Genomic DNA, 26,511 nt, shown 5'->3' with positions numbered 1-26,511 from the left:
AATAGTATGCTTATTTTTGTTTTCTTGTGTCCTCCACAGCAGTCACTATTGTCACTGTAATAGCTAAAGATACTAAAGCACATTGTCAGGTGTGTGTGTGTGTGTGTGTGTGTGTTTTGGGAAAGAGGAATTGGGAGTGGTAATGTACGTGATCCCGGAAGTACCCCCAAGCACGCAGCGCAGGAGCAGCGCGTGAGTGTAACGGAGAACTGAGTCAGCGGAGAAAGGTGACTGACTGGCTATAGTAGAAAGCTAGCTAACCAAAGGTAACACTAGAGGCTTTATTGCAATGTTTTACTGATAAACTGTAGCAAAGATTGCTGCGCTAGCGACAACTGTCTGTAACGTTAGCTAGCTACAGTAGCCGAATTAAAACTCAACGATTTAATTGAATAAAAAAAATCAAGTTGAGATTAATCGGCTACTAGCTAACGGTAGATAACTAAGTTACATCTATCATTTAATGGCTATAAGTCCCTTTCGAGTTGTCAATGATATTCGAAAATAAAAATATTGCTAGCTACCCATTATGGTCATTATTATTAGCCGGCTGGCCATAAAAGCATGTGAACAGGGCCTGACAGTCGAGACGACTTCATAGCTTGACGTCAAACTGCTTCTTGTAACGTTAATTAGCTAGTTCCTAAAACAGTATTGCAATGTTAAACTGTAAATAAACTGTAAATTGGTGTAGAAGTCTTCCTAAGGGCATCTGGCACATCTTTGAACTAGTTATGGCTTCCTCGTCTGTTAAGTCATTGGCGACCAGCAGCATAATATGAGAAGGGCGCAATTGCGGCCTGCATCTGCAGGAACCTCTCTTTAGCCTTATATTGGTCAATTTTTAATTTGGTACAGGCAGGAGGCGGGCGCTCCATTACAGTAGGCAGCGTTAATTAAGGCCCAAGGAGGTGTGGTATATGGCCAATAATAGCACTGCTAAGGGCTGTTCTTGGCAAGACGCAACACTGAGTGCCTGGACACAGCCCCTAGACGTGGTATATTGGCCTTTATATTACAACCCCCCGAGGTGCCTTATTGCTACAATAAACTGGTTACCAAATGTAATTAGAGCTGTAAAAATAAATGTTTTGTCATACCTGTGGTATATGGTCTGATATACCACGGCTTTCACGGCTCCAACCCCCCAGTTTATAATGCACGAAAAGATTGGATGCCAGTTGCTGATAAACCCCACAGAAGAAGGGGCGGGGGCAACAACGGTAGCTAGCTAGCCGTACGGTCTCCCACCTGTCAGACACTGTTGTCCCGCAGTTCTCATAACAATGGCGAGGGAAGGTGGTCGGGAGCGAAGGACACTGCCTACCGGTGTCACTCCCGCTAGCTAGCAAGGAGGCCTCCAGTAGGCGGGGGTGAAAACTCAGATAATACTTTTATTTCCTGATTGACCCACATTCAAGTGTAACACAAGCATTAATATGTAGTGAATGAGGGGGGATGCTCCAAATTGCGGGCTGCAGTTGCACATCATTGCATAATATAAATAATCTCAGGGGATGTTAGCTTGCTAGTACCGATATGAAATATCATAAATAATGCAGCCATGAGTGACAGCTCACTATCGTTATTAGCTAGCTAGCTTGTCTAAGCTGGACATGATGGTGTGTGTTTGGTATTGGTGTTCTTCTTTAGAGCCTCTTTAAAAGCATCTGCGTATTCCAGTATTCCCCACTTGTGATTCTCACAGTGTGTGGGGGGGGGGGGGGGGGGGTGTAGAACTGGTTCTGAGGGTTGGTTTTCTTTCTTCACTGAGTTTGGCTACGGCTCAGAGTTGATTTAGAGATACAAGATGTTCAGGTTATGAGTTTCGTAACCTTGCCCCAGATCTTTTTTTACTCTACTTTGATGCTGTGACACTGTGAATCCCAGACCACCCCCTCGCCTTTACCAACTCACTCGGAGGTCACGTGTTGCTGACTAAACTCCTAGGGTGACTTCCAGAGAGTGGCCAGGGGAACAATAAAACCAACTCTGGGACATACTTGTGACTTGAATGATGCAATTCATGTTCCATTTTTCAATAATAGAGTAAAAAACATGAGATGGCGCACACCCAGAAGTTATTTTATGTGGAGGTGCTGATGAGTAAACTATAAAAATAGAGTAGCACACTCCTTATATAAACTCCCAGTCATTAACAAGCATGACATTCAAATGAACAAATTCCCCCTGTTATTATGCAATATATATACACCTCTGGTTCAGTTAAACATTTCATTTGGGAGGTATTTCATCTGTTAAGTGTTAAGCCTCGAAATCAGACAAAGGGGCTAAGCCCCTACACTGTAGATAATTTTCACTTTCTCAGCTTTGGGACACTCGTGCATGTGGTGGGGGTGTGTGAGGGGAAGGGGGTGATTTGGGATTCATCTTCTGAGTTTCTCACTGTGTGTTGTAGTAGCAGAGTGTGTGTGTTTTGGCTTCAGTGTGAGAGAACGCCAAGGTCCAGACTAGTGTTCAGTCTTAGCAAGAGTAGATGGGATATCATAGGAGGGAGGGAATGTATGTGTGTCTTTGTGTGTGTGATAATCTCTTGTGTTGAGTGATTTGTGGTGTCGGTTGGTAGCAGAAGTATTTATGTGTCGGTTTGTGGCTTTGATTGTAACTTCCTGCCTGAAGTAACCTGGGCTTGAACCCCACACAGGGGTGTGTGTCACTTAAACCCTGTGTATTTACAGAGTAAATATTCCTGGGCCTGATGGTGTATCTCTAGTACAGTGAATGGCTGCTCTGTTTTGTGTTAAAAACACTGAATTGGTATAAGAAACATGATGGAAGCCAATCCAATGAAGTCCATGAGGGGGAGTGAAGATGTGTACATTTCAGGGAGAAACAGAATGTGTATAACCTCAAAAATGACTTTAGACTAACCTGTTCTCGCTCTCTATGCCCTTTCTTACCCTCTTTCTTTCTCTCCCTCTTTCTTTCTTTCTCTCTCCCTCTTTCTTTTTCTCCTCTCCCTCCCTCCCTCTTTCTCTATTCCTCTCTCTTTCTCTCTCTAGCTTCATCATATCATGGCAGCAATTATCAATCAAGCAAGGTCGGCACTTTCAAAAATGGTGAGGGGTCTTTCTTTTTTCCTACATGTACTATGAGTCTGTAGAACACAAATGCACACCCTGCTATACGAACACATTCAGCTATATACTGAACAAAAAAATAAATACAAAGTGTTGGTCCCATGTTTCATGAGCTGAAACTAGATGGTAACTTTACAAGTAAAGTTGGTCGGGCTAGCTAAAACTCTTAAACGTTTGTGCTAGGGAAAGACGTGTAAAAAAAATATGTTTAATTCCCATCGAAAGTCAGTAGTTATGTGGTTCAGTAGTTGTGGTCAGTAGTTATGTGGTCAGTAGTTATGTGGTTCAGTAGTTATGTGGTTCAGTAGTAGCGGTCAGTAGTTATGTGGTTCAGTAGTTATGTGGTTCAGTAGTTATGTGGTCAGTAGTTATGTGATTCAGTAGCAGTGGTCAGTAGTTATGTGGTTCAGTAGTTATGTGGTTCAGTAGTAGTGGTCAGTAGTTATGTGGTTCAGTAGTAGTGGTCAGTAGTTATGTGGTTCAGTAGTAGTGGTCAGTAGTTATTTGGTTCAGTAGTTGTGGTCAGCAGTAGTGGTCAGTAGTTGTGGTCGGTAGTAGTGATCAGTAGTTATTAGAGGTCGACCGATTAATCGGAATGGCCGATTAATTGGAGCCTATTTCAAGTTTTCAAAACAATTGGGAATCGGCAGGGTAGCCTAGTGGTTAGAGCGTTGGACTAGTAACCAGAAGGTTGCAAGTTCAAATCCCCGAGCTGACAAGGTACAAATCTGTTGTTCTGCCCCTGAACATGCAGTTAACTCACTGTTCCTAGGCCGTCATTGAAAATAAGAATTTGTACTTAACTGACTTGCCTAGTTAAATAAATCACCGATCATGGCCGATTACATTGCACTCCACGAGGAGACTGCGTGGCAGGCTGACTACCTGTTATGCGAGTGCAGCAAGGAGCTAGCTAGCATTAAACATATCTTGTAAAAAACAATCAAGCTTAACATAATCACTAGTTAACTACACGGTTGATGATATTACTAGTTTATTTAGCTTGTCCTGTTAATTTGTCATTGAATCACAGCCTATTTCGCCAAACGGGTGATTTAACAAACGCATTCGTTAAAAAAGCACTGTCGTTGCACCTTGTACCTAAACATCAACGCCTTCCTTAAAATCAATACACAAGTATATATTTTTAAACCTGCATATTTAGTTAATATTGCCTGCTAACATGGATTTCTTTTAACTAGGGAAATTGTGTCACTTCTCTTGCGTTCTGTGCAACAGAGTCGGGGTATATGCAGCAGTTTGCGAACTGTGTGAAGACTATTTCTTCCTAACAAAGACAGCCAACTTTGTCAAACGGGGGATGATTTAACAAAAGCACATTTGCGAAAAAATTTGTTGCACGAATGTACCTAACCATAAACATCAATGCCATTCTTAAAATCAATACACAGAAGTATATATTTTAGTTCAAAGAAATCCAGGTTAGCAGGCAATATTAAACTAGGGAAATTGTCACTTCTCTTGTGTTCATTGCACGCAGAGTCAGGGTATATGCAACAGTTTGGGCAGCCTGGCTCGTTGCGAACTAATTTGCCAGAATTTTACGTAATTATGACATAACATTGAGGGTTGTGCAATGTAACAGGAATATTTAGACTTATGGATGCCACCCGTTAGATAAAATACGGAATAAAGAAAGAATAAACGTTTTGTTTTCTAAATTATAGTTTCTGGATTTGACCATATTAATGACCTAAGGCTCGTATTTCTGTGTGTTATTATGTTATAATTAAGTCTATGATTTGATATTTGATAGAGCAGTCTGACTGAGCAATAGTAGGCAGCATCAGGCTCGTAAGCATTCATTCAAACAGCACTTCCCTGCGTTTGTCAGCAGCTCTTCACTGTGCTTCAAGCATTGAGCTGTTTATGACTTCAAGCCTATCAACTCCTGAGATTAGGCTGGTGTAACCGTTGTGAAATGTCTAGCTAGTTAGCGGGGTGCGCGCTAATAGCGTTTCAATCGGTGACATCACTCGCTCTGAGACCTTGAAGTAGTTGTTCTCCTTGCTCTGCAAGGGCCGCAGCTTTTGTGGAGCGATGGGTAACGATGCTTCGAGGGTGGCTGTTGTTGATATGTTCCTGGTTCGAGCCCAGGTAGGGGCGAGGAGAGGGACGGAAACTATACTGTTACACTGGCAATACTAAAGTGCCTATAAGAACATCTAAATAGTCAAAGGTATATGAAATACAAATGGTATAGAGGGAAATAGTCCTATAATTCCTATAATAACTACAACCTAAAACTTCTTACCTGGGACTATTGAAGACTCATGTTAAAAGGAACCACCAGCTTTCATATGTTCTCATGTTCTGAGCAAGGAACTTAAACGTTAGCTTTCTTACATGGCACATATTGCACTTTTACTTTCTTCTCTTACACTTTGTTTTTGCATTATTTAAACCAAATTGAACATGTTTCATTATTTATTTGAAGCTAAATAGATTTTATTGATGTATTATATTAAGTTAAAATAAGTGTTCATACAGTATTGTTGTAATTGTCATCATTAATACAAACAAAACAAAATCATCCGGTTAATCAGGACTGCCTTTTTTTGGTCCTCCAATAATCGGTATCTAATCAGTCAACCTCTAGTAGTTATGTGGTTCAGTAGCAGTGGTCAGTAGTTATGTGGGTTAGTAGTTATGTGGTTCAGTAGCAGTGGTCAGTAGTTATGTGGGTTAGTAGTTATGTGGTTCAGTAGCAGTGGTCAGTAGTTGTGGTCAAAAGTTGTTTGGATATGGTTAGTAGTTAAATGTGTGATCAGAAGTTGTGTTGTTTGTAATAGTGGGTTTGAGGTCAGGAGTTTTGTGGTTGTGGACACTAGATGTGGTCAGAATTTGATTGCGGTCAGAAGTTATGTATATGAGGTATGTCATTCAATTAAAATCAAATGTATTTATAAAGCCCTTCTTACATCAGCTGATATCTCAAAGTGCTGTACAGAAACCCAGCCTAAAACCCCAAGCAGCAAGCAATGCAGGTGTAGAAGCACGGTGGCTAGGAAAAACTCCCTAGAAAGGCCAGAACCTAGGAAGAAACCTTGAGAGGAACCAGACTATGAGGGGTGGCCAGTCCTCTTCTGGCTGTTCCATGTGGAGACTATAACAGAACATGGCCAAGATGTTCAAATGTTCATGGATGACCAGCAGGGTCAAATAATAATAATCACAGTGGTTGTAGAGGATGCAACAGGTCAGCACTTCTGGAGTAAATGTCAGTTGGCTTTTCATAGCCGATCATTCAGAGTATCTCTGGCGCTCCTACTGTCTCTAGAGAGTTGAAAACAGCAGGTCTAGGACAGGTAGCACGTCTGGTGAACAGATCAGGGTTCCATGTAATTGTGTGGTTGTGGTCACCTAGATATGGTCTGAAGTTGTACAGTTGTGGTATATAATAGTGTTAGTGGTAAAAACAGCAGCTGTTTGGGAAAGTTTCAAAAACATGTGGAAATGCAGTTACAAAAACAGCTGTACCATAAGTTCTGTAGGACAAATGTTGATTCCCCGCACAGCTATGAATAGCAGAGAAGTATGCGAATATCCCATACAGACTTTTTGTCTAACTTGCGGCGATAGTGGTGAAAACGGACGTTGTTTGCCAAAATGTTACAGAAAATGATGTTGATGAGATTACTTAAACTGCTGTAACTTTTGATGCAAATATAATTTTTTGTCCAAATGCCAGGTTTCGCCAGTAGACGAAGCTGGTAAGCTGCTAATTTTCTGTCTAAGTGGTTGCAAAGTGGAATTATTAGCTGATTTGGGTCAAAAGTTGCATGAGAAAATGACAGTTGGAAGTGATGATGTCACAATGGCAAGGATTTAAATCTTGAGAAATCCCATGCTGGCGGTTTTGGGGCAAAAAACAAAAACAATTTTAATAACATAAAAAGTATAACAGATATCAAAACGTTGTTTACAAGCAACTCGATCCAGACCATTCTGCACGTTCTGAAGTTGGAACGGCGTTTCTAACATAAATGCTGTAGGAGGAGTAGGCGGTGGAATATTAGTAAGTATGTCGATTATCTAAGCTGGGTCTGCTGCCTCTAGCCCCTCCAATAAAATATCCCAGAAATGTTCCATACACACAAAAAGCTTATTTCTCTCAAATGTTGGGCACAAATTTTTTACATCCCTATTAGTGAGCATTTCTCTTTTGCCAAGATAATCCTTCCACTTGACAGGTGTGGCATATCAAGAAGCTGATTAAACAGCATGATCATTACACAGGTGCACCTTGTGCTGGGGACAATAGAGGGCCACTCTAAAATGTGCAGTTTTGTCACACAACACAATGCCACAGATGTTTAAAGTTTTGAGGGAGCGTGCAATTGGCATGCTGACTGCAGGAATGTCCACGAGCTGAATGGATGTTAATTTCTCTACCATAAGCCGCCTGCAACATTGTTTTTTTTAGAATTTGGCAGTACGTCCAACCGGCCTCACAACCACAGACCATGTGCATGGCGTCGTGTGGGCGAGCAGTTTGCTGATGTCAACTTTGTTAATTAACCGAGTGCTCCATGGTGGGGGTATGGGCAGACAACCAACACAATTGAATTTTCTCTATGGCAATTTCAATGCACAGAGATACCATGACAAGATCCTGAGCCCATTGTCTTGCCGTTCATCCGCTGCCATCAACTCATGTTTCAGCATAATGCACGGCCCCATGTCGCAAGGATAAGTATACAATTCTTGGAAATTGAAAATGTCCCAGTTTTTCCATAGTCTGCATACTCACCAAACATGTCACCCAATGAGCCAGGTTTGGGATGCTCTGGATCGACGCGTACGACAGCGTTTTCCAGTTCCCGCCAATATCCAGCAACTTCACACAGCCATTGAAGAGGAGTGGGACAACATTCCAGAGGCCACAATCAACAGCCTTTTTATTTTAATTTTATTTCACCTTCATTGAACCAGATAGACCAGTTGAGAACAAGTTCTCATTTACAACGGCGACCTGGCCAAGATAAAGCAGAGCAGTGCGACAAAAACAACAACAGAGTTACATCTACAAACACACAGTCAATAACACAATTGAAAAATCAATGTACAGTGTGTGCAAATGTAGAAGAGTAGGGAGGTAAAGGCAATAAATAGTAATAGGTAATAATTACAATTTAGCATTAACACTGGAGTGATAGATGTGTAGATGATGATGTGCAAGTTGAGATACTTGGGTGCAAAAAAATAAATAACAATATGGGGATGAGGTAGTAGGGTGTGCTATTTACAGATTGGCTGTGTACAGTGATCGGTAAGCTGCTCTGACAGCTGATGCTTAAAGTTAGAGAGGGAGATATAAGTCTCCAGCTTCAGTGATTTTTTGCAATTCGTTCCAGTCATTAGCAGCAGAGAACTGGAAGAACTGGAAGCCTGATCAACTCTATGTGAAGGAGATGTCGTGCTGCATGAGGCAAAAGGTGGTCACACCAGATACTGACTGGTTTTCTGATCCATGCCCCTCTTTTTTTTATTTTTTTAAGGTATCTGTTACCAACAGATGCATACCTGTATTCCCAGTCATGTGAAATCCATAGATTAGGGCCTAATGAATTCATTTCAATTGACTGATTTCCTTCATAAGGAAATCAGTCAACAATTTCCTTATGAAATTCTTACAAGTTTCGTTTATATTTTTGTTCAGTGTGTGTGTGTGTGGTGTGTGTGTGTGTGTGTGTGTGTGTAGTTTAACAGTGAGCGGTACAGCCACTTCACTCTGCAGTCGGACGAAGAGGGAGACGAAGGGAGCCAGGTGGAGGTGGAGGTGAGACTGTCTGATGATGTAGATGACCACGCCCCCTCTGAGCAGATGGGCCAACCAAGAGGCTCGCCCTCATACAGGCCCCGCCCACAGCAAAACAACCGCAAAGTGTGTTATCTGGCTCTTGGAACCCTCTTCATCTTCATCATCGGTACATACTCTTCCTCATGCTCTTTTTTAATTTCTTTGTCACACTCACCCTCTCTCCCTGGGCAAGTTCATCTTGCATCGCCTGGTGCAGTTTACACATTTTAGACCCTTCCATTGTTCCTAAAGTGAAATCTCCAGCCACCTGGGGCACCAGGCAATGCGAAACGAATTCATCCACTCTCTCTTGTCTTACTCTCTTCACTTTCTTTGTTTTAGGTTATCTGATTGGCTATGTGAGCCACCACTCTCCCCGCAAGGAGCCAATCACTTGTGATTCTGAGCAGGAAGTGGGCGTAGCTGAGGAGGCTGTAGTAGAATCCTCTCTATCCTGGAATGACATCACCAGCTTGCTGGCACAAAGACTGACTCCTGACGCCTTCAACAGCAGACTAAGGTACACACACACACACAGGGTTTTTGACTGTATTACCGCCACACTGGCATTCAGCAGTGATGACCGCATTCAAATTCACTGTGACCGTTGGTCACGGTAATCCTATCCAAAACTCCCAAATGAATGCCGCAGTCACTGGCTTTATCAATAAGTGCATCGAGGACGTCGTCCCCACAGTGACTGTATGTACATACCCCAACCAGATGCCATGGATTACAGGCAACATTCGCACTGAGCTAAAGGGCAGAGCTGACGCTTTCAAGGTGTGGGACTCTAACCCGAAAGCTTCTAAGAAATCCTGCTATGCTCTGCGACGAACCATCAAACAGGCAAAGTGTCAATACAGGGATAAGATTGAATCATACTACACTGGCTCCGACGCTCGTCTTATGTGGCAGGGCTTGCAAACTATTACAGACTACAAAGGGAAGCACAGTCGCAAGCTGTCCATTGACACGAGCCTACCAGACGAGCTAAATCACTTCTATGCTCGCTTCGAGGCAAGCAACACTGGGGCATCATGAGAGCATCAGCTGTTCCGAACGACTGTGTGATCACGCTCTCCGTAGCCGACGTAAGACCTTTAAACAGGTCAACATTCACAAGGCTGCAGGGCAGGACGGATTACCAGGACGTGTGCTCTGGGCATGTGCTAACCAACTGGCAGATGTCTTTACTGACATTTTTAACATGTCCCTGATTGAGTCTGTAATATCAACATAATAAAGCAGACCACCATAGTCCCTGTGCCCAAGAACACAAAGGCAACCTCCCTAAACGACTACAGACCGGTAGCACTCACGTCCGTAGCCATGAAGTGCTTTGAAAGGCTGGTAATGGCTCACATCAACACCATTATCCCAGAATCCCTAGACCCACTCCCAATTTGCATACTGCCCCAACAGATCCACAGATGATGCTATCTCCATTGCACTCCACACTGCCCTTTCCCACCTGGACAAAAGGAACACCTACGTGAGAATGCTGTTCATTAACTTTTTATTACTTCTAAACAAAATATATTTTGGGGGTTCTAATGCGCTTACAATTATGTTTTGATTATTGCTTGAACTTTTGCTCAGATATTTGGTTGTGAGCTTTGCAAAATAACTATTATGGATGAAGCATTTGTTAGCTAGAATGCTAATGCTCATTGACATTGGCTAACTTTTGTTACAGCCTATGTGTTTTTTAAGTATAATTCAGTCGATTTGTGATGATGACACACATTATATTAAGCATGACATTCATGCAAGCTTTAAAATCCAATTGTAATCCAAAAGTAGTGTGAAATACAGTCCACCCTCTCTCTCTGCAGTGATGTTGAACAGCCAGATCACGTGGCAGGGAGCAGTGCAGATGGCATTCTGGAATATCATGTGTTTGACAGCTTTAAGAGTCTGGAGATGGAGCCCTGGACTGACATACACTATGTCCAACTACAGACAGCCAACAGGTACACACACACACACACTGTCTCATACACACACACCCTCTGTCTCATAATTCCACTTTGCTTGTAACATTCTCCTCCCCAATCCCTTTACCCACAGTCAGAAGCCAAACCGTGTTATGATTGGCCAAGAGGAGGTGGGCCAGCCAAAGGGCTATCTGGCCTATAGTGCCACAGGAAAAGCTCAGGTCAGCCAATCAGATGTCCACATTTAATTATATTGACTGATCATCTCTTTTGATATTTTGGGCCAATATTTCATAGTGTGAAATCTGAGCCAAAATAATCTGTTAAGGTTAAAGGCTTGGAAAGTGACATGTTTGTAACATATTTTCTGCCACATTGGATGTTTACAATCACAGTTGATGCCTGAATCTCACAAGGGGGATCTGTTTTGTGTGTCTGCAGGGCAAGGCGGTGTATGGTAACTATGGGAGTCAAGAGGACTTGATGCTGCTACAGACTCTGAAGGTTGAGCTGAATGGCACTGTGATTCTACTGAGAGCTACAGGACAGATCAGCCTGGCACAGCAGGTAAGGTGTGTCTGTGTGTGAGAAGGTGGTTTTCAGTGTACTTCTGCGTGTCTGTGTTTCAGGTGGCTAATGTAGCAGCATTGGGAGTATCTGCTGTGTTGATTTACCTCGACCCTAAAGACTACAAGTTCCAACCAACTACTGAACTGTACGGACATGTGAGTACTCACCACTACAAGGTGAATCTTACCGAGCCTGATTCAGAGATGCTTCTTCAACTACAACCATTTAACGTTCTGTCTGGCGTTCTGTCTGGCGTTCTGTGATGTTCTCCTGTAGGTCCATCTAGGTTCAGGGGACCCCTTCACGCCAGGCTTCCCCTCCTTCAACCACACCCAGTTCCCTCCCACCCAGTCTTCTGGTCTGCCTACTGTACTGGCCCAAAGTATTACTGCTGCTAGTGCTGCCAAGATACTAACGTAAGACCACACACACACACACACACACACACACACACACACACACGTGACTGTCGATCTATCCCCAGGCGTATAGGTGGGCTTGAGTCCCCTCTCAGTTTTAAAGGCTCACTGGACAATGTGAAGTACACCCTGGGTGGGGCTAGTAGTGAAGATGTTACTGTGGAGGTGAACAACGTGCTGCAGGACACAGAGATCCACAACGTCTTTGGAGTCATCAAGGGCTTCGCTGAGCCAGGTATGTGTCTTGTCTGTGTGAGTGCATCCATTGTAGCGTGTGACTCCAGCAGGATTCAAGCCTAGAACCCTGGCATTGCTAACACCAAACTTTTTCCAACCAAGCCACACAGAACACTCCAAAACATTATCTTTGAACTCTGTACATTTGAACAGTAATGTATAATCTCTGTGCACAGTGTTTGTGTTTGTGAGTGGGTTTTGTGTTAATTTTACTGTTTGTGTGTAGATCGGTACGTGTTACTGGGGGCTCAGAGGGATGCGTGGGGTCCAGGCTACGCTAAAGCCACTGTCGGGACCACACTGCTACTGGAGCTGGCTAGAGCTGTGTCTGAGATGGTGCACAAAGGTAACATCAATATATTAACACACACACACATCAATACATTAACACACACACACATCAATACATTAACACACACACACATCAATACATTAACACACACACACACATCATTGCATAAACACACACACATCAATGCATAAACACACACACACATCAATGCATAAACACACGCACACATCAATACATAAACACACACACATCAATACATTAACACACACACATAAACACACACACACACACATCAATGCATAAACACACACACACACACACACATCAATGCATAAACACACACACACACACACATCAATGCATAAACACACACACACACACATCAATGCATAAACACACACACACACACATCAATGCATAAACACACACACACACACATCAATGCATAAACACACACACACACATCAATGCATAAACACACACACACACATCAATGCATAAACACTCACACACACACACACACACATCAATGCATAAACACTCACACACACACACACATCAATGCATAAACACTCACACACACACACACACATCAATGCATACACACACACACACACACATCAATGCATAAACACACACACACACATCAATGCATAAACACACACACACACACACACATCAATGCATAAACACACACACACACACACACACACATCAATGCATAAACACACACACACACACACACACACACACACACACACACACACACACACATCAATGCATAAACACACACACATCAATGCATAAACACACACACACACACACACACACACACATCAATGCATAAACACACAGATCAATGCATAAACACACACACACACACACATTAATGCATAAACACACAGATCAATGCATAAACACACACACACACAACACACACATTCTGACATCTGTGTGTGTGTGTAGATGGTTTCCGTCCCAGGAGGAGTCTGGTGTTTGCCAGTTGGAGTGCAGGAGAATACGGCGGTGTTGGATCTACAGAGTGGCTGGAGGTGAACTACACACACCCCTTACAGTTCAACACACACACACCCCTTACAGTTCAACACACACACACACCCCTTACAGTTCAACACACACACACACCCCTTACAGTTCAACACACACACACCCCTTACAGTTCAACACACACACACACCCCTTACAGTTCAACACACACACACACCCCTTACAGTTCAACACACACACACACCCCTTACAGTTCAACACACACACACACCCCTTACAGTTCAACACACACACACACACCCCTTACAGTTCAACACACACACACACACCCCTTACAGTTCAACACACACACACACACACCCCTTACAGTTCAACACACACACACACACCCCTTACAGTTCAACACACACACACACCCCTTACAGTTCAACACACACACACACACCCCTTATAGTTCAACACACACACACACACACACACACACACACACACCTTATAGTTCAACACACACACACACACACACACACCCCTTACAGTTCAACACACACACACCCCTTACAGTTCAACACACACACACACCCCTTACAGTTCAACACACACACACACCCCTTACAGTTCAACACACACACACACACCTTACAGTTCAACACACACACACACACACACACCCCTTACAGTTCAACACACACACACACACACACACACCCCTTACAGTTCAACACACACACACACCCCTTACAGTTCAACACACACACACCCCTTACAGTTCAACACACACACACCCCTTACAGTTCAACACACACACCCCTTACAGTTCAACACACACACACACCCCTTACAGTTCAACACACACACACACACACACACACACACACACACACACACACACACACACCCCTTACAGTTCAACACACACACACACACACACACCCCTTACAGTTCAACACACACACACACACACACCCCTTACAGTTCAACACACACACACACACACACACACCCCTTACAGTTCAACACACACACACCCCTTACAGTTCAACACACACACCCCTTACAGTTCAACACACACACACACCCCTTACAGTTCAACACACACACACACACACACACACCCCTTACAGTTCAACACACACACACACCCCTTACAGTTCAACACACACACTGGGTGGAAAGTATTCAGGATATGTCAGTGTTCTAGCTAATGGTATTAGGCGATAATAATATGTTGCTAGAAGGTGCTGATTGGACCAGCCTCTACACTAGCAGGGTGGGATATGTAATGTCGTGTGTGTTCCTCTCCAGGGTTTCTTCTCCTCTCTGGACAGAAGAGCTTTCACCTACATCAGTCTGGACGGAGTGGTCACTGGTGAGTACACACAACCACAAAAATACTTCATATAAACTATCCTTCTAATCTAATAGTGATCTTCAGGCCATGGTGAATTCAAAGTGTCTGCCAGTCCCCTACTCTACAGCCTTCTGGAAAGCACCATGAAGGAGGTGAAGAATCCCATTGGTTTTGGAGAGTCTGGGAAGTCTCTGTATGATAAGGTGTCTGGAGTCAACTTTGAGAAGGCAGTGTGAGTACACCTCACATATCACTCCAAAGATATGTGATGTGTGTACAATAGGCATAAAGGTGTGTGTGTGTGTGCGTGTGCGTATGTGTGTGAGATTAGGTTTGAGCCCATGAAGATGGAAGACTCTGCATATCCCTTCTTGGCCTCCTCTGGAATCCCCTCTCTCTCCTTCCGCTTCGCCTCTCAGGGGGTGAGACACACACACAATAACTAACACACACTTTAACAAACACTAACACACACACACACCTTAACAAACACTAACACACACACACCTTAACAAACACTAACACACACACACTCTCAGGTTTCGATGTTTTGTTTACAGATAGTTTGATTTAGATAACTGTCTAATAGAATTGTCTGTCTTTGTCTCCCGTGTGTGCGTGTGTGCGCGCGTGTTGCAGTCTGAGGCCTACCCGTACTACGGCACCTCGCTTGACAACAAGGATCACCTTGGTTACGCCACCGCCCATCGTCTTAGTTTCCTAGCCACTGGGGCGGGATTGGTCGCAGGTCAGCTGGCGTTACGGTTGGTCCACGACCACGTGCTGCGTCTAGATGTGCAACGCTACAGGACGGTTCTCAGCCAATCTGTGGTCAAGATCAACCAGCGCCTCAAACAAGTCACCCGGGTTTGTTTATATGGCATGATTGTTTTTGTTTGTTGTTGTTGTTAGGTATAGTTCTAATGTTATTGTGTTGTTACAGGATGGTTCTGCTGAGAGTCTGTCAGCCCGTTGGCTCATCATGGCCTTAGGATCCTACAGTAGAGCTGCTACTGACCTCAACACTGACCTACTCAACACCGACCTCACTGACACACTGGCTTGCCACAACATCAACGACCGCATCATGAGAGTGAGACGCACACACACACACACCCTTGTAATCTAACTGATCAATGCCATAAGGCTCCAGTTTTATAGTGAACACAAGTCAATCAGTAGTGGTTCTGTCTTGATTCATAAACTAACACTTGGATTCTCCTCTCTCTCCCCCTAGGTGGAACACAACCTCCTTTCTCCATATGTCTCCCCCAAAGAGGTTCCATTCCGCCACCTACTGTTTGGCCGTGGTTCCCACACCCTGGCAGCCCTGTTGGAGGGTGAGGACAGAGAGGTGCTGCGGACCCAGCTGGCCCTGGCCACCTGGACGCTACAGGGCTGTGCCAATGCTCTCTCTGGAGACATCTGGGACAGCGACAACCAGATGTAACAGTGTGCGTCTGTCCGTCCGTCCGTCCTGGTTCACTGTAAAATCCAGGATGAGATGAAGACGGATTGGTCGGGGGTGACGATGTAATAAGAGACCAGGAACTACTGTCATTCCTTCCAGTTTCAGTTACTGGACTTCCTGAAGAATGTTGAGATTGATCGACCTCTAACCCCTCGACACAGAGGAGCCTATTTATACGTTATATATCTATCAGTCCACTATAAATGTTCTCTGTTTTAATGATGATAAAGTTCTTGTTTATTTTTATAACATTTTTGGAGGCAGTGCCTTCAGACTTATGGCAGTTTCATGTTGTTAGTTTAGGTTAAGAGTTGATTTATTTTTCAGTGCCAGTGCTCACTATACATGTTTAAATGTCATTCATTTTGTTTTTGATAAAGTTATCAGGAGCTGTGCCTTCCAGACTTGACGGCTATGTGTTTGCTCATTTGGTTTTTGATAACTTTATAAAATTAACTGATAACTTTATCGGGAGCAATGTCTTCCATACTTATGGCAGTTCTACTGTCTCTTACTACGGCAGCATCTGCTGAAGCAACAGAGTCACGTATACAGACTGTGACCATCCAAGGTCCCATGACATGTGGTTTAAATATTGCCTTTCAGTTTGCCTTGCAGTTGAAGTGAGAACAGAATCTAATGGGGGAAGAGAATTGAGACCGACACAATCGTTTTGACCCGGATGAAAGACTGTCCAGCTACAGATGGTCAGACTTCCGCTGTATACATGACTCTGTTAACAGAAATACATCAACGACTGCTCCCACACATTACTATGGAAACAGAAACCCCAGCATCTGGGTATCACCACAGAAACATGGTAACCGACGGCAGCGGATGTCATGACTTCGTCACATTTTGATTTGATGAAATGCATGCTCTTAAATTCGGAGTCCATGGTGAATTTACAAATTCTAAGCATGTTTTAGACATGTCGGGGAGGTAGCTGTTTGGGCCACGTCTGTAATTACAATTTTATATACAGCCTGAAATGGCTCTGGTCAGAAGAAGTTAACTATATAGGTAATATGGTGTAATTTCTGATGCAGCACGGGCTCACCAAAACAAACATGCTAAATCTCGCCACTCTGAGCTGAGCTTATAAAAATAATATTATTCAGGCAGCGAAAGAGTTCTTTCTGTTAACCAGAGTTATTTTGGAGCAGTTTATATTTCTGATTTGAACTATTATCGGCAGCAGTGTCTTCCATAATGATAAGTGTTGGTTTTTGCCTACCAGTGTGTGTGGTTATCTATCGGGGACAGTGACTCCCATATTTCACTGAAGGGTGAAGTAATTTATCGGGTACAGTGTTTCCCAGAGTTATATATCTGTGTGTATCGGGGGCAGTGACTCATATTTCACTGAAGGGTGAAGTCATTTATCAGGAAACAGTGTTTCTCAGTAATAATTTTTCTCTCTCTCTTTGTGTTGGGTTAGTATATCTGATCTGTGTGACCTAACACTCTTCTATTGTTCCTCTCTGAATTAGTTGTAATGGATACGTCCTATGGCATGTTACTGTGTTTTCCCTTACAAATGCACTCCCTACAACAAATGTTCCCATTCAGGTCAATAGGATTATCTTCCTAAATATTTTCCCATGCATATATTATCAGACACTGAAACTCCTGTTGTAGCCGTCCGCTAAATAGGGATTGTTCTGTTTTGATTATTGATCGTACTCCGTCAATCAGCTAACTAGTGGAACTGTTCTGACATTTCTGTTACAGACTTGTCAGTGCTAGTCTGAACTCATACATGTTCACCTGACTTTTCTACCACTCACTTGGTGTGTTACCATGCTGTAGAGGACCGTGTATGGGTGTTGAGCCGTTTCTGTACCGTTGAGGATGAGTTCTGTTTTTCTGCTGTGCTTCAATAAACCCTTTGGTTTAACGCACCAATACATAAACTGTGTGTGTGTGTGTGTGGTTATTGTTCATTGATGGGCTAATATAAATACTATGCATGCCAGTCTCTCTTGGCTAAGAGTTGAGGAGAGACTGACAGCATCAATTATTTTTATAAGAAACATTAATGTTTAAAATCGCAAATTGTTTGCATAGTCAACTTACACACAGCTCTGACACACACACTTATCCCACCAGACATGCCACCAGGGGTCTTTTCATAGCCTTTTTTTTATGTATGTAGTTCTGTCCTTGAGCTGTTCTTGTCCAATGATGTTCTGTATTATGTTTCATGTTTTGTGTGAACCCCAGGAAGAGGAGCTGCTGCTTTTGCAACAGCTAATGGGGATCCTAATCAAATACCAAATCGTCGTTGGACGCTAACTACCAAATCACCGATAGCCTATCCTTACCCAATAGATCATGCAATCTTTTAATGCAAATGTTTCAATGCAATGTTTCAATGCAATGTTGGCGGCCTGGAACGTACCGTATCTCAATGTGCGCAAAACGCGGTGACGCCACGCCAGTAATCCCAGCAACACGCGACCAGGAATTACAGGAGAGGACAGGGAACAGACAGAAAACAACCGACTGCTTATTTTACCAAGAAAAAATGAAGGGTTCTGAAAACAACAATTGATTAAGGCGAGTTTTGGCGAGGTGGAGAAAATAGAGAGTCTGTCTTTCTCTCCCCATCTCTCTCTTTTTACATCTCTCGATGAGCGTCTGCATGAACTATACTGTTATCTTGATTTGGGTCTCTGTCTCTGATGAGGTTACCGTTAATAGGCTAGTCAGTGTATGGATCAGTGATGCGACATGTCCTATTTAACATTTCAGTAGATTAGTTTAAAAAACGGATTCAATGCGCATATTTCTTAGCTTATTTAGCCTAGTTCAACAAGAGCTACTGTTTACTAGGAGAGAAAGGGAGGAGGGTTAGCGTAGGCTCGTTATGTAGTGTTTTCTCCCTATAGCAACAGTAGTCTGCACTGCAGTGCTGTTTTATAATGCAGAGAGAGAGGCTGAATCGGGGTAATACAGGCTATATTTAAATTTCCATATTCAGACCCAGAGTGCCCTCAATTAAACAGAGACACATAGAAAGCACTGTTTCTAGCTCTCTCTTCTCTCTCCGGGGATGTTGTATTATTCAACAGTAGACGGAGGATGTTGAGAGTCATAGGGAGAAAGGGATAGAGAGGTGTGGAAGTGTCCTGTGCTGTGTGTGAGGGGTGAGTCAGCACAGATGGATAGAGAACGGGACAGTTTATAGAAGGCTTAGCTTGGCTGATAGAGACAGGAGAGAGTGGTGTCAGATTTCTCCTGGTGTGTGTGTGTGTGTGTGTGTGTGTGTGTGTGTGTGTGTGTGTGTGTGTGTGTGTGTGTGTGTGTGTATTGATTAGGCAGAAGGTCGTGAGGTTGAGGGGAGGACAACACTGGGCAGACTTATAGCAGAGTGACACAGAGAGGAACTGAGATTTACCACTGCTTCAACACACACGGCTGAAACCAGGACAAAACCATAGACTATTGAAAGAGGGACGGCGGGTGAGGGGAGATTGTAGGACGAGTGTGGGGGAGCAGCAGCCATGGCAGAGAACTATATGTACCAGCATCTGTCCTACGAGATAGAAGAGGAGGAGAAGGAAGAGAGGAAGGAGAGTGGGAGAAAACATGGTAAAGTCTTATGTACAGTGTCAGACACTGGTTGATGTTGTTGTTGGTATGTTGACTGTGTGTGTGTGTAGATGACGGAGGAGGGGACAGAGTGGTTGATAGATCTGTTAACAGACGTTCAGCTGCAGCAGTACTTCCTGCGTGTCCGTGATGAGCTGAACGTGACCCGCCTGTCACACTTCGACTACGTCAAGAATGAAGACCTGGAGAAGATCGGCATGGGGAGGCCAGGTGTGTGAAGTCATATCCTATTTTAAAGTGTAAAAAATATCAAGGAAAGCTATAGTAGTGGATTTACCATGTCTATTCCTCTAGAAATGGTCCCAATCGCAGTCACAACGTGGTCATGTCACAGTCACAACGTGGTCATGTCACAGTCACAACGTGGTCATATCACAGTCACAATCTCGTCATATCAAAGTCACAATGTAGTCATGTCACAGTCACAATGTGGTTATGTCACAGTCACAATGTGGTCATGTCACAGTCACAAAGTGGTCATGTCACAGTCACAACGTGGTCATATCACAGTCACAATCTCGTCATATCAAAGTCACAATGTAGTCATATCACAGTCACAATGTAGTCATATCACAGTCACAACGTAGTCATAACACAGTCACAACGTAGTCATAACACAGTCACAACGTAGTCATATCACAGTCACAAGGTAGTCATAACACAGTCATACAGTCCTGTCTCTCCTCAATCTATTTTTCTATTTCTTTGTCCTGTAGCAATCCAAGATGTCACATATATAGACGATTGTGTGGCAGTGTGTCAGAGGGAGGCTGACAGTATGTAATGTATTCTCTGTGTGTTGCAGGACAGAGGAGGCTGACAGTGTGTAATGTATTCTCTCTGTGTTGCAGGACAGAGGAGGCTGACGGTGTGTAATGTATTATCTGTGTGTTGCAGGACAGAGGAGGCTGATGGTGTGTAATGTATTCTCTGTGTGTTGCAGGACAGAGGAGGCTGACGGTGTGTAATGTATTCTCTGTGTGTTGCAGGACAGAGGAGGCTGACGGTGTGTAATGTATTCTCTGTGTGTTGCAGGACAGAGGAGGCTGATGGTGTGTAATGTATTCTCTGTGTGTTGCAGGACAGAGGAGGCTGACGGTGTGTAATGTATTCTCTGTGTGTTGCAGGACAGAGGAGGCTGACGGTGTGTAATGTATTCTCTGTGTGTTGCAGGACAGAGGAGGCTGATGGTGTGTAATGTATTCTCTGTGTGTTGCAGGACAGAGGAGGCTGACAGTGTGTAATGTATTCTCTGTGTGTTGCAGGACAGAGGAGGCTGACAGTATGTAATGTATTCTCTGTGTGTTGCAGGACAGAGGAGGCTGATGGTGTGTAATGTATTCTCTGTGTGTTGCAGGACAGAGGAGGCTGACGGTGTGTAATGTATTCTCTGTGTTGAAGGACAGAGGAGGCTGACAGTGTGTAATGCATTCTCTGTGTGTTGCAGGACAGAGGAGGCTGACAGTGTGTAATGTATTCTCTGTGTGTTGCAGGACAGAGGAGGCTGATGGTGTTTAATGTATTCTCTGTGTGTTGCAGGACAGAGGAGGCTGACGGTGTGTAATGTATTCTCTGTGTTGCAGGACAGAGGAGGCTGACAGTGTGTAATGCATTCTCTGTGTGTTGCAGGACAGAGGAGGCTGACAGTGTGTAATGTATTCTCTGTGTGTTGCAGGACAGAGGAGGCTGACAGTGTGTAATGTATTCTCTGTGTGTTGCAGGACAGAGGAGGCTGACGGTGTGTAATGTATTATCTGTGTGTTGCAGGACAGAGGAGGCTGATGGTGTGTAATGTATTATCTGTGTGTTGCAGGACAGAGGAGGCTGACGGTGTGTAATGTATTCTCTGTGTGTTGCAGGACAGAGGAGGCTGATGGTGTGTAATGTATTCTCTGTGTGTTGCAGGACAGAGGAGGCTGACAGTATGTAATGTATTCTCTGTGTGTTGCAGGACAGAGGAGGCTGATGGTGTGTAATGTATTCTCTGTGTGTTGCAGGACAGAGGAGGCTGACGGTGTGTAATGTATTCTCTGTGTTGAAGGACAGAGGAGGCTGACAGTGTGTAATGCATTCTCTGTGTGTTGCAGGACAGAGGAGGCTGACAGTGTGTAATGTATTCTCTGTGTGTTGCAGGACAGAGGAGGCTGATGGTGTTTAATGTATTCTCTGTGTGTTGCAGGACAGAGGAGGCTGACGGTGTGTAATGTATTCTCTGTGTTGCAGGACAGAGGAGGCTGACAGTGTGTAATGCATTCTCTGTGTGTTGCAGGACAGAGGAGGCTGACAGTGTGTAATGTATTCTCTGTGTGTTGCAGGACAGAGGAGGCTGACAGTGTGTAATGTATTCTCTGTGTGTTGCAGGACAGAGGAGGCTGACGGTGTGTAATGTATTATCTGTGTGTTGCAGGACAGAGGAGGCTGATGGTGTGTAATGTATTATCTGTGTGTTGCAGGACAGAGGAGGCTGACGGTGTGTAATGTATTCTCTGTGTGTTGCAGGACAGAGGAGGCTGATGGTGTGTAATGTATTCTCTGTGTGTTGCAGGACAGAGGAGGCTGATGGTGTGTAATGTATTCTCTGTGTGTTGCAGGACAGAGGAGGCTGACGGTGTGTAATGTATTCTCTGTGTGTTGCAGGACAGAGGAGGCTTTGGGAGGCAGTCAAGAGGAGGAGAGCTCTCTGTAAACGCAAATCCTGGATGAGCAAGGTACAGCACACAGTGAGTTTGAATTCCTCTTAGCTGTGTGTGTGTGTGTGTGTGTGTGTGTGTGTGTGTGTGTGTGTGTGTGTGTGTGTGTGTGTGTGTGTGTGTGTGTGTGTGTGTATGTGTGTGTGTGTGTGTGTGTGTGTGTGTGTGTGTGTGTGTGTGTGTGTGTGTGTATGCGGGCATGCATGGCTGTGTGTGGGCATGCATGGCTGTGTGTGTGTGTCACGATCGTCGTAATGAGCGGACCAAGGCGCAGAGTGATTGAAGTTCCACATCTTTATTACGGTGAAACTTTAAACAAAAAAAACAATAACGAACCGTGAAAGTAGTGATGCACAAACACAAAACAATATCCCACAAACACAAAACAATATCCCACAAACACAAAACAATATCCCATAAACACAAAACAATATCCCATAAACACAAAACAATATCCCACAAACACAAAACAATATCCCATAAACACAAAACAATATCCCATAAACACAAAACAATATCCCACAAACACAAAACAATATCCCACAAACACAAAACAATATCCCACAAACACAAAACAATATCCCACAAACACAAAACAATATCCCACAAACACAAAACAATATCCCACAAACACAAAACAATATCCCATAAACACAAAACAATATCCCATAAACACAAAACAATATCCCACAAACACAAAACAATATCCCATAAACACAAAACAATATCCCATAAACACAAAACAATATCCCACAAACACAAAACAATATCCCACAAACACAAAACAATATCCCACAAACACAAAACAATATCCCATAAACACAAAACAATATCCCATAAACACAAAACAATATCCCACAAACACAAAACAATATCCCATAAACACAAAACAATATCCCATAAACACAAAACAATATCCCACAAACACAAAACAATATCCCACAAACACAAAACAATATCCCATAAACACAAAACAATATCCCATAAACACATAACAATATCCCATAAACACAAAACAATATCCCACAAACACAAAACAATATCCCATAAACACAAAACAATATCCCATAAACACAAAACAATATCCCATAAACACATAACAATATCCCATAAACACAAAACAATATCCCACAAACACAAAACAATATCCCATAAACACAAAACAATATCCCATAAACACATAACAATATCCCACAAACACATAACAATATCCCATAAACACAAAACAATATCCCATAAACACAAAACAATATCCCATAAACACAAAACAATATCCCATAAACACAAAACAATATCCCACAAACACAAAACAATCTCCCACAAACACAAAACAATATCCCACAAACACAAAACAATATCCCATAAACACAAAACAATATCCCACAAACACAAAACAATATCCCATAAACACAAAACAATATCCCACAAACACAAAACAATATCCCACAAACACAAAACAATATCCCATAAACACAAAACAATATCCCATAAACACAAAACAATATCCCATAAACACAAAACAATATCCCACAAACACAAAACAATATCCCATAAACACAAAGCAATATCCCATAAACACAAAACAATATCCCATAAACACAAAACAATATCCCACAAACACAGGTGGGGTAAATGGCTACCTAAATATGATCCCCAATTAGAGGCAACGATTACTAGCTGCCTCTAATTGGGGACCATACAAAACACCAACATAGAAATATTGAGCTAGAACACCCCCTAGTCATGCCCTGACCTACTACACCGTAGAGAACCAAGGGCTCTCTATGGTCAGGGCATGACAGTGTGTGTGCGTGTGTGTGCATGTGTGCGTGTGTGTGCATGTGTTTTTTTGTACATGTGTGTGTACGTGGTAAAGTCTCTCTAAGCTGTAGTCTCTGTGTTTGGGCCAGCAGGTGTTTCCAGGGAAAAGACCTGACTCTGACTCCGACCCACAGCAGCCCCGGGGGGCATCGCCCACCTTGATGACTCCAGGTGTGTGGGTGTTTGACATATTCTTGACATTATCCCAACTCCAGGCTTATCATTTTTTAGATTTTGACCTACTCAAATCAAATCAAATGTATTTATAAAGCCCTTCTTACATCAGCTGATGTCTCAAAGTGCTGTACAGAAACCCAGCCTAAAACCCCAAACAGCAAGCAATGCAGGTGTAGAAGCACGGTGGCTAGGAAAAACTCCCTAGAAAGGCCAGAACCTAGGAAGAAACCTTGAGAGGAACCAGGCTCTGAGGGGTGGCCAGTCCTCTTCTGACTGTGCCAGGTGGAGATTATAACAGAACATGGCCAATATGTTCAAATGTTCATATATGACCAGCAGGGTCAAATAATAATAATCACAGTGGTTGTCGAGGGTGCAGCTAGTCAGCACCTCAGGAATAAATGTCAGTTGGATTTTCATAGCCGATCATTCAGAGTATCTCTACCGCTCCTGCTGTCTCTAGAGAGTTGAAAACAGCAGGTCTGGGACAGGTAGCACGTCTGGTGAACAGGTCAGGGTTCCATAGCCACAGGCAGAACAGTTGAAACTGGAGCAGCAGCATGGCCAGGTGAACTGGGAACAGCAAGGAGTCATCATACCAGGTAGTCCTGAGGAATGGTCCTAGGCCTCAGGTCCTCCGAGAGAGAGAAAGAAAGAAAGAGAGAGGGAGAGAGAATTAGAGAGAGCATACTTAAATTCACACAGGACTGCAGATAAGACAGGAGAAGTACTCCAGATATAACAGACTGACCATAGCCCCCCGACACATAAACTACTGCAGCATAAATAGTGGAGGCTGAGACAGGAGGGATCAGGAGACACTGTGGCCCCATCCGATGATACCCCCGGACAGGGCCAAACAGGCAGGAAAAAACCCCAGCCACTTTGCCAATACACAGCCCCCACACCACTAGAGGGATATCTTCAACCACTAATTTACCATCCTGAGACAAGGCTGAGTATAGCCCACAAAGATCTCCTCCATTAGTGACCTGTAAACAGTATTGTTTTAATTAGGAGTTGTTGTTGGAGTATGTTAACTCACATAACTATATGTATATGAACGATTATTGCGCCTGGTGTTTAAAGGCTTAACCCCGTCCAGCGATGGGCCGTCGTCGGGGGCAGCCCTGACCTGTCTGATCCGGGAGGCAGAGCTTCAGCTGTGTGAACGACTGGGAGACGGAACCTTTGGAGTCGTCAGGAGAGGAGAGTGGACCGGACCGACTGGACAAGTGGTGAGTGGGTGAGTGAGTGAGTGAGTGGGTGGGTGGGTGGGTGAGTGAGTGAGTGGGTGAGTGGGTGGGTGGGTGTGTGAGTGAGTGAGTGAGTGAGTGAGTGAGTGAGTGAGTGAGTGAGTGGGTGGGTGGGTGGGTGGGTGAGACAGAGAGAGAGAACCAGAAAATACATATATTTTACCAACAAAATATTAGAGAGTGATTTCATCTGACAGCTGGTTCACAAAGTAAAACATGTCCTTCTCTCTTTCTGTCCCCTTCCTCCCTCCCTCCATCCCTCCCTCTCTCTAGCTGTCAGTAGCGGTGAAGTGTCTGAAGACAGACAGTGTGTTAGACACTGAGGGGTTGGATGATTTCATCAGAGAGGTGAACGCCATGCACTCCCTCAACCATCAGAACCTCATACGGCTCTACGGAGTGGTGCTCACTCACCCCATGAAGATGGTGAGTCACACACACACACACACACACACACACACACACACACACACACACACACACACACACACCCACCCACCCACCCACCCACCCACCCACTCACTCACTCACTCACTCACTCACTCACTCACACACACACACACACACACACACACACACACACACACACCCACCCACCCACTCACTCACTCACTCACTCACTCACTCACACACACACACACACACACACACACACACCCACCCACCCACCCACCCACCCACCCACCCACCCACCCACTCACTCACTCACTCACTCACTCACTCACTCACTCACTCACTC

At 43.8% G+C, this 26,511-nt stretch overlaps 2 protein-coding genes across 10 annotated transcripts in view; both read left to right on the top strand.

Moving 5' to 3' along the window:
* Positions 1–18,126, top strand: LOC100653457 (transferrin receptor protein 1). Of its 8 annotated transcripts, none has more exons than XR_016486566.1 (18): positions 1–266; positions 3,024–3,080; positions 8,785–9,052; positions 9,268–9,445; positions 10,764–10,901; positions 10,999–11,086; positions 11,307–11,432; positions 11,495–11,590; positions 11,712–11,851; positions 11,920–12,089; positions 12,318–12,437; positions 13,350–13,435; positions 14,694–14,757; positions 14,852–14,971; positions 15,071–15,161; positions 15,379–15,606; positions 15,683–15,832; positions 15,977–18,126. XR_016486566.1 is itself a non-coding variant. In XM_036943813.2 (18 exons), exons 3-18 carry the CDS (start codon positions 8,950–8,952, stop codon positions 16,187–16,189), a joined length of 2,139 nt encoding a protein of 712 aa, XP_036799708.2. In that variant the 5' UTR covers positions 1–266; positions 3,024–3,080; positions 8,785–8,949; the 3' UTR covers positions 16,190–18,126. The 8 variants fall into 8 exon arrangements, 4 of the variants coding, with proteins under 4 accessions (XP_036799708.2, XP_090055469.1, XP_036799707.2 ...); XR_016486567.1 differs by having other exon boundaries at positions 14,814–14,971; XM_036943813.2 differs by having other exon boundaries at positions 14,824–14,971.
* Positions 18,127–18,423: 297 nt separating this feature from the next.
* LOC110489646 (activated CDC42 kinase 1) overlaps positions 18,424–26,511 on the top strand; it is an 18,803-nt gene continuing 10,715 nt past the window's right edge. Inside the window, exons 1-6 of one of the 2 annotated variants that reach the window (XM_090199338.1) lie at positions 18,424–18,772; positions 19,879–20,038; positions 22,466–22,548; positions 24,432–24,510; positions 25,606–25,754; positions 26,046–26,198. In XM_090199338.1, the coding sequence (XP_090055464.1) occupies positions 19,879–20,038; positions 22,466–22,548; positions 24,432–24,510; positions 25,606–25,754; positions 26,046–26,198 (624 nt within the window). In that variant the 5' untranslated portion in view covers positions 18,424–18,772. The remainder of the gene's footprint in view (positions 18,773–19,878; positions 20,039–22,465; positions 22,549–24,431; positions 24,511–25,605; positions 25,755–26,045; positions 26,199–26,511) is intronic. The other variant, XM_090199339.1, reaches the window with a different exon arrangement.

The sequence above is a fragment of the Oncorhynchus mykiss genome, chromosome 15 (genome assembly GCF_057628025.1).
Source record: "Oncorhynchus mykiss isolate SJ-2025 chromosome 15, ASM5762802v1, whole genome shotgun sequence".
Taxonomy (NCBI): domain Eukaryota; kingdom Metazoa; phylum Chordata; class Actinopteri; order Salmoniformes; family Salmonidae; genus Oncorhynchus; species Oncorhynchus mykiss.
This window is presented reverse-complemented; position numbering and strand designations above follow the sequence as displayed.

What these genes read in the sequence shown, in the direction of transcription:
- LOC100653457 (XM_036943812.2), top strand. Translation starts at nt 3,036, where the DNA reads ATGGCAGCAATTATCAATCAAGCAAGGTCGGCACTTTCAAAAATG. An exon ending in CTACTGAACTGTACGGACAT is followed by an intron (nt 11,591 to 11,711) that starts GTGAGTACTCAC and finishes GTTCTCCTGTAG; the next exon opens with GTCCATCTAGGTTCAGGGGA. An exon ending in GATCTACAGAGTGGCTGGAG is followed by an intron (nt 13,436 to 14,693) that starts GTGAACTACACA and finishes GTTCCTCTCCAG; the next exon opens with GGTTTCTTCTCCTCTCTGGA.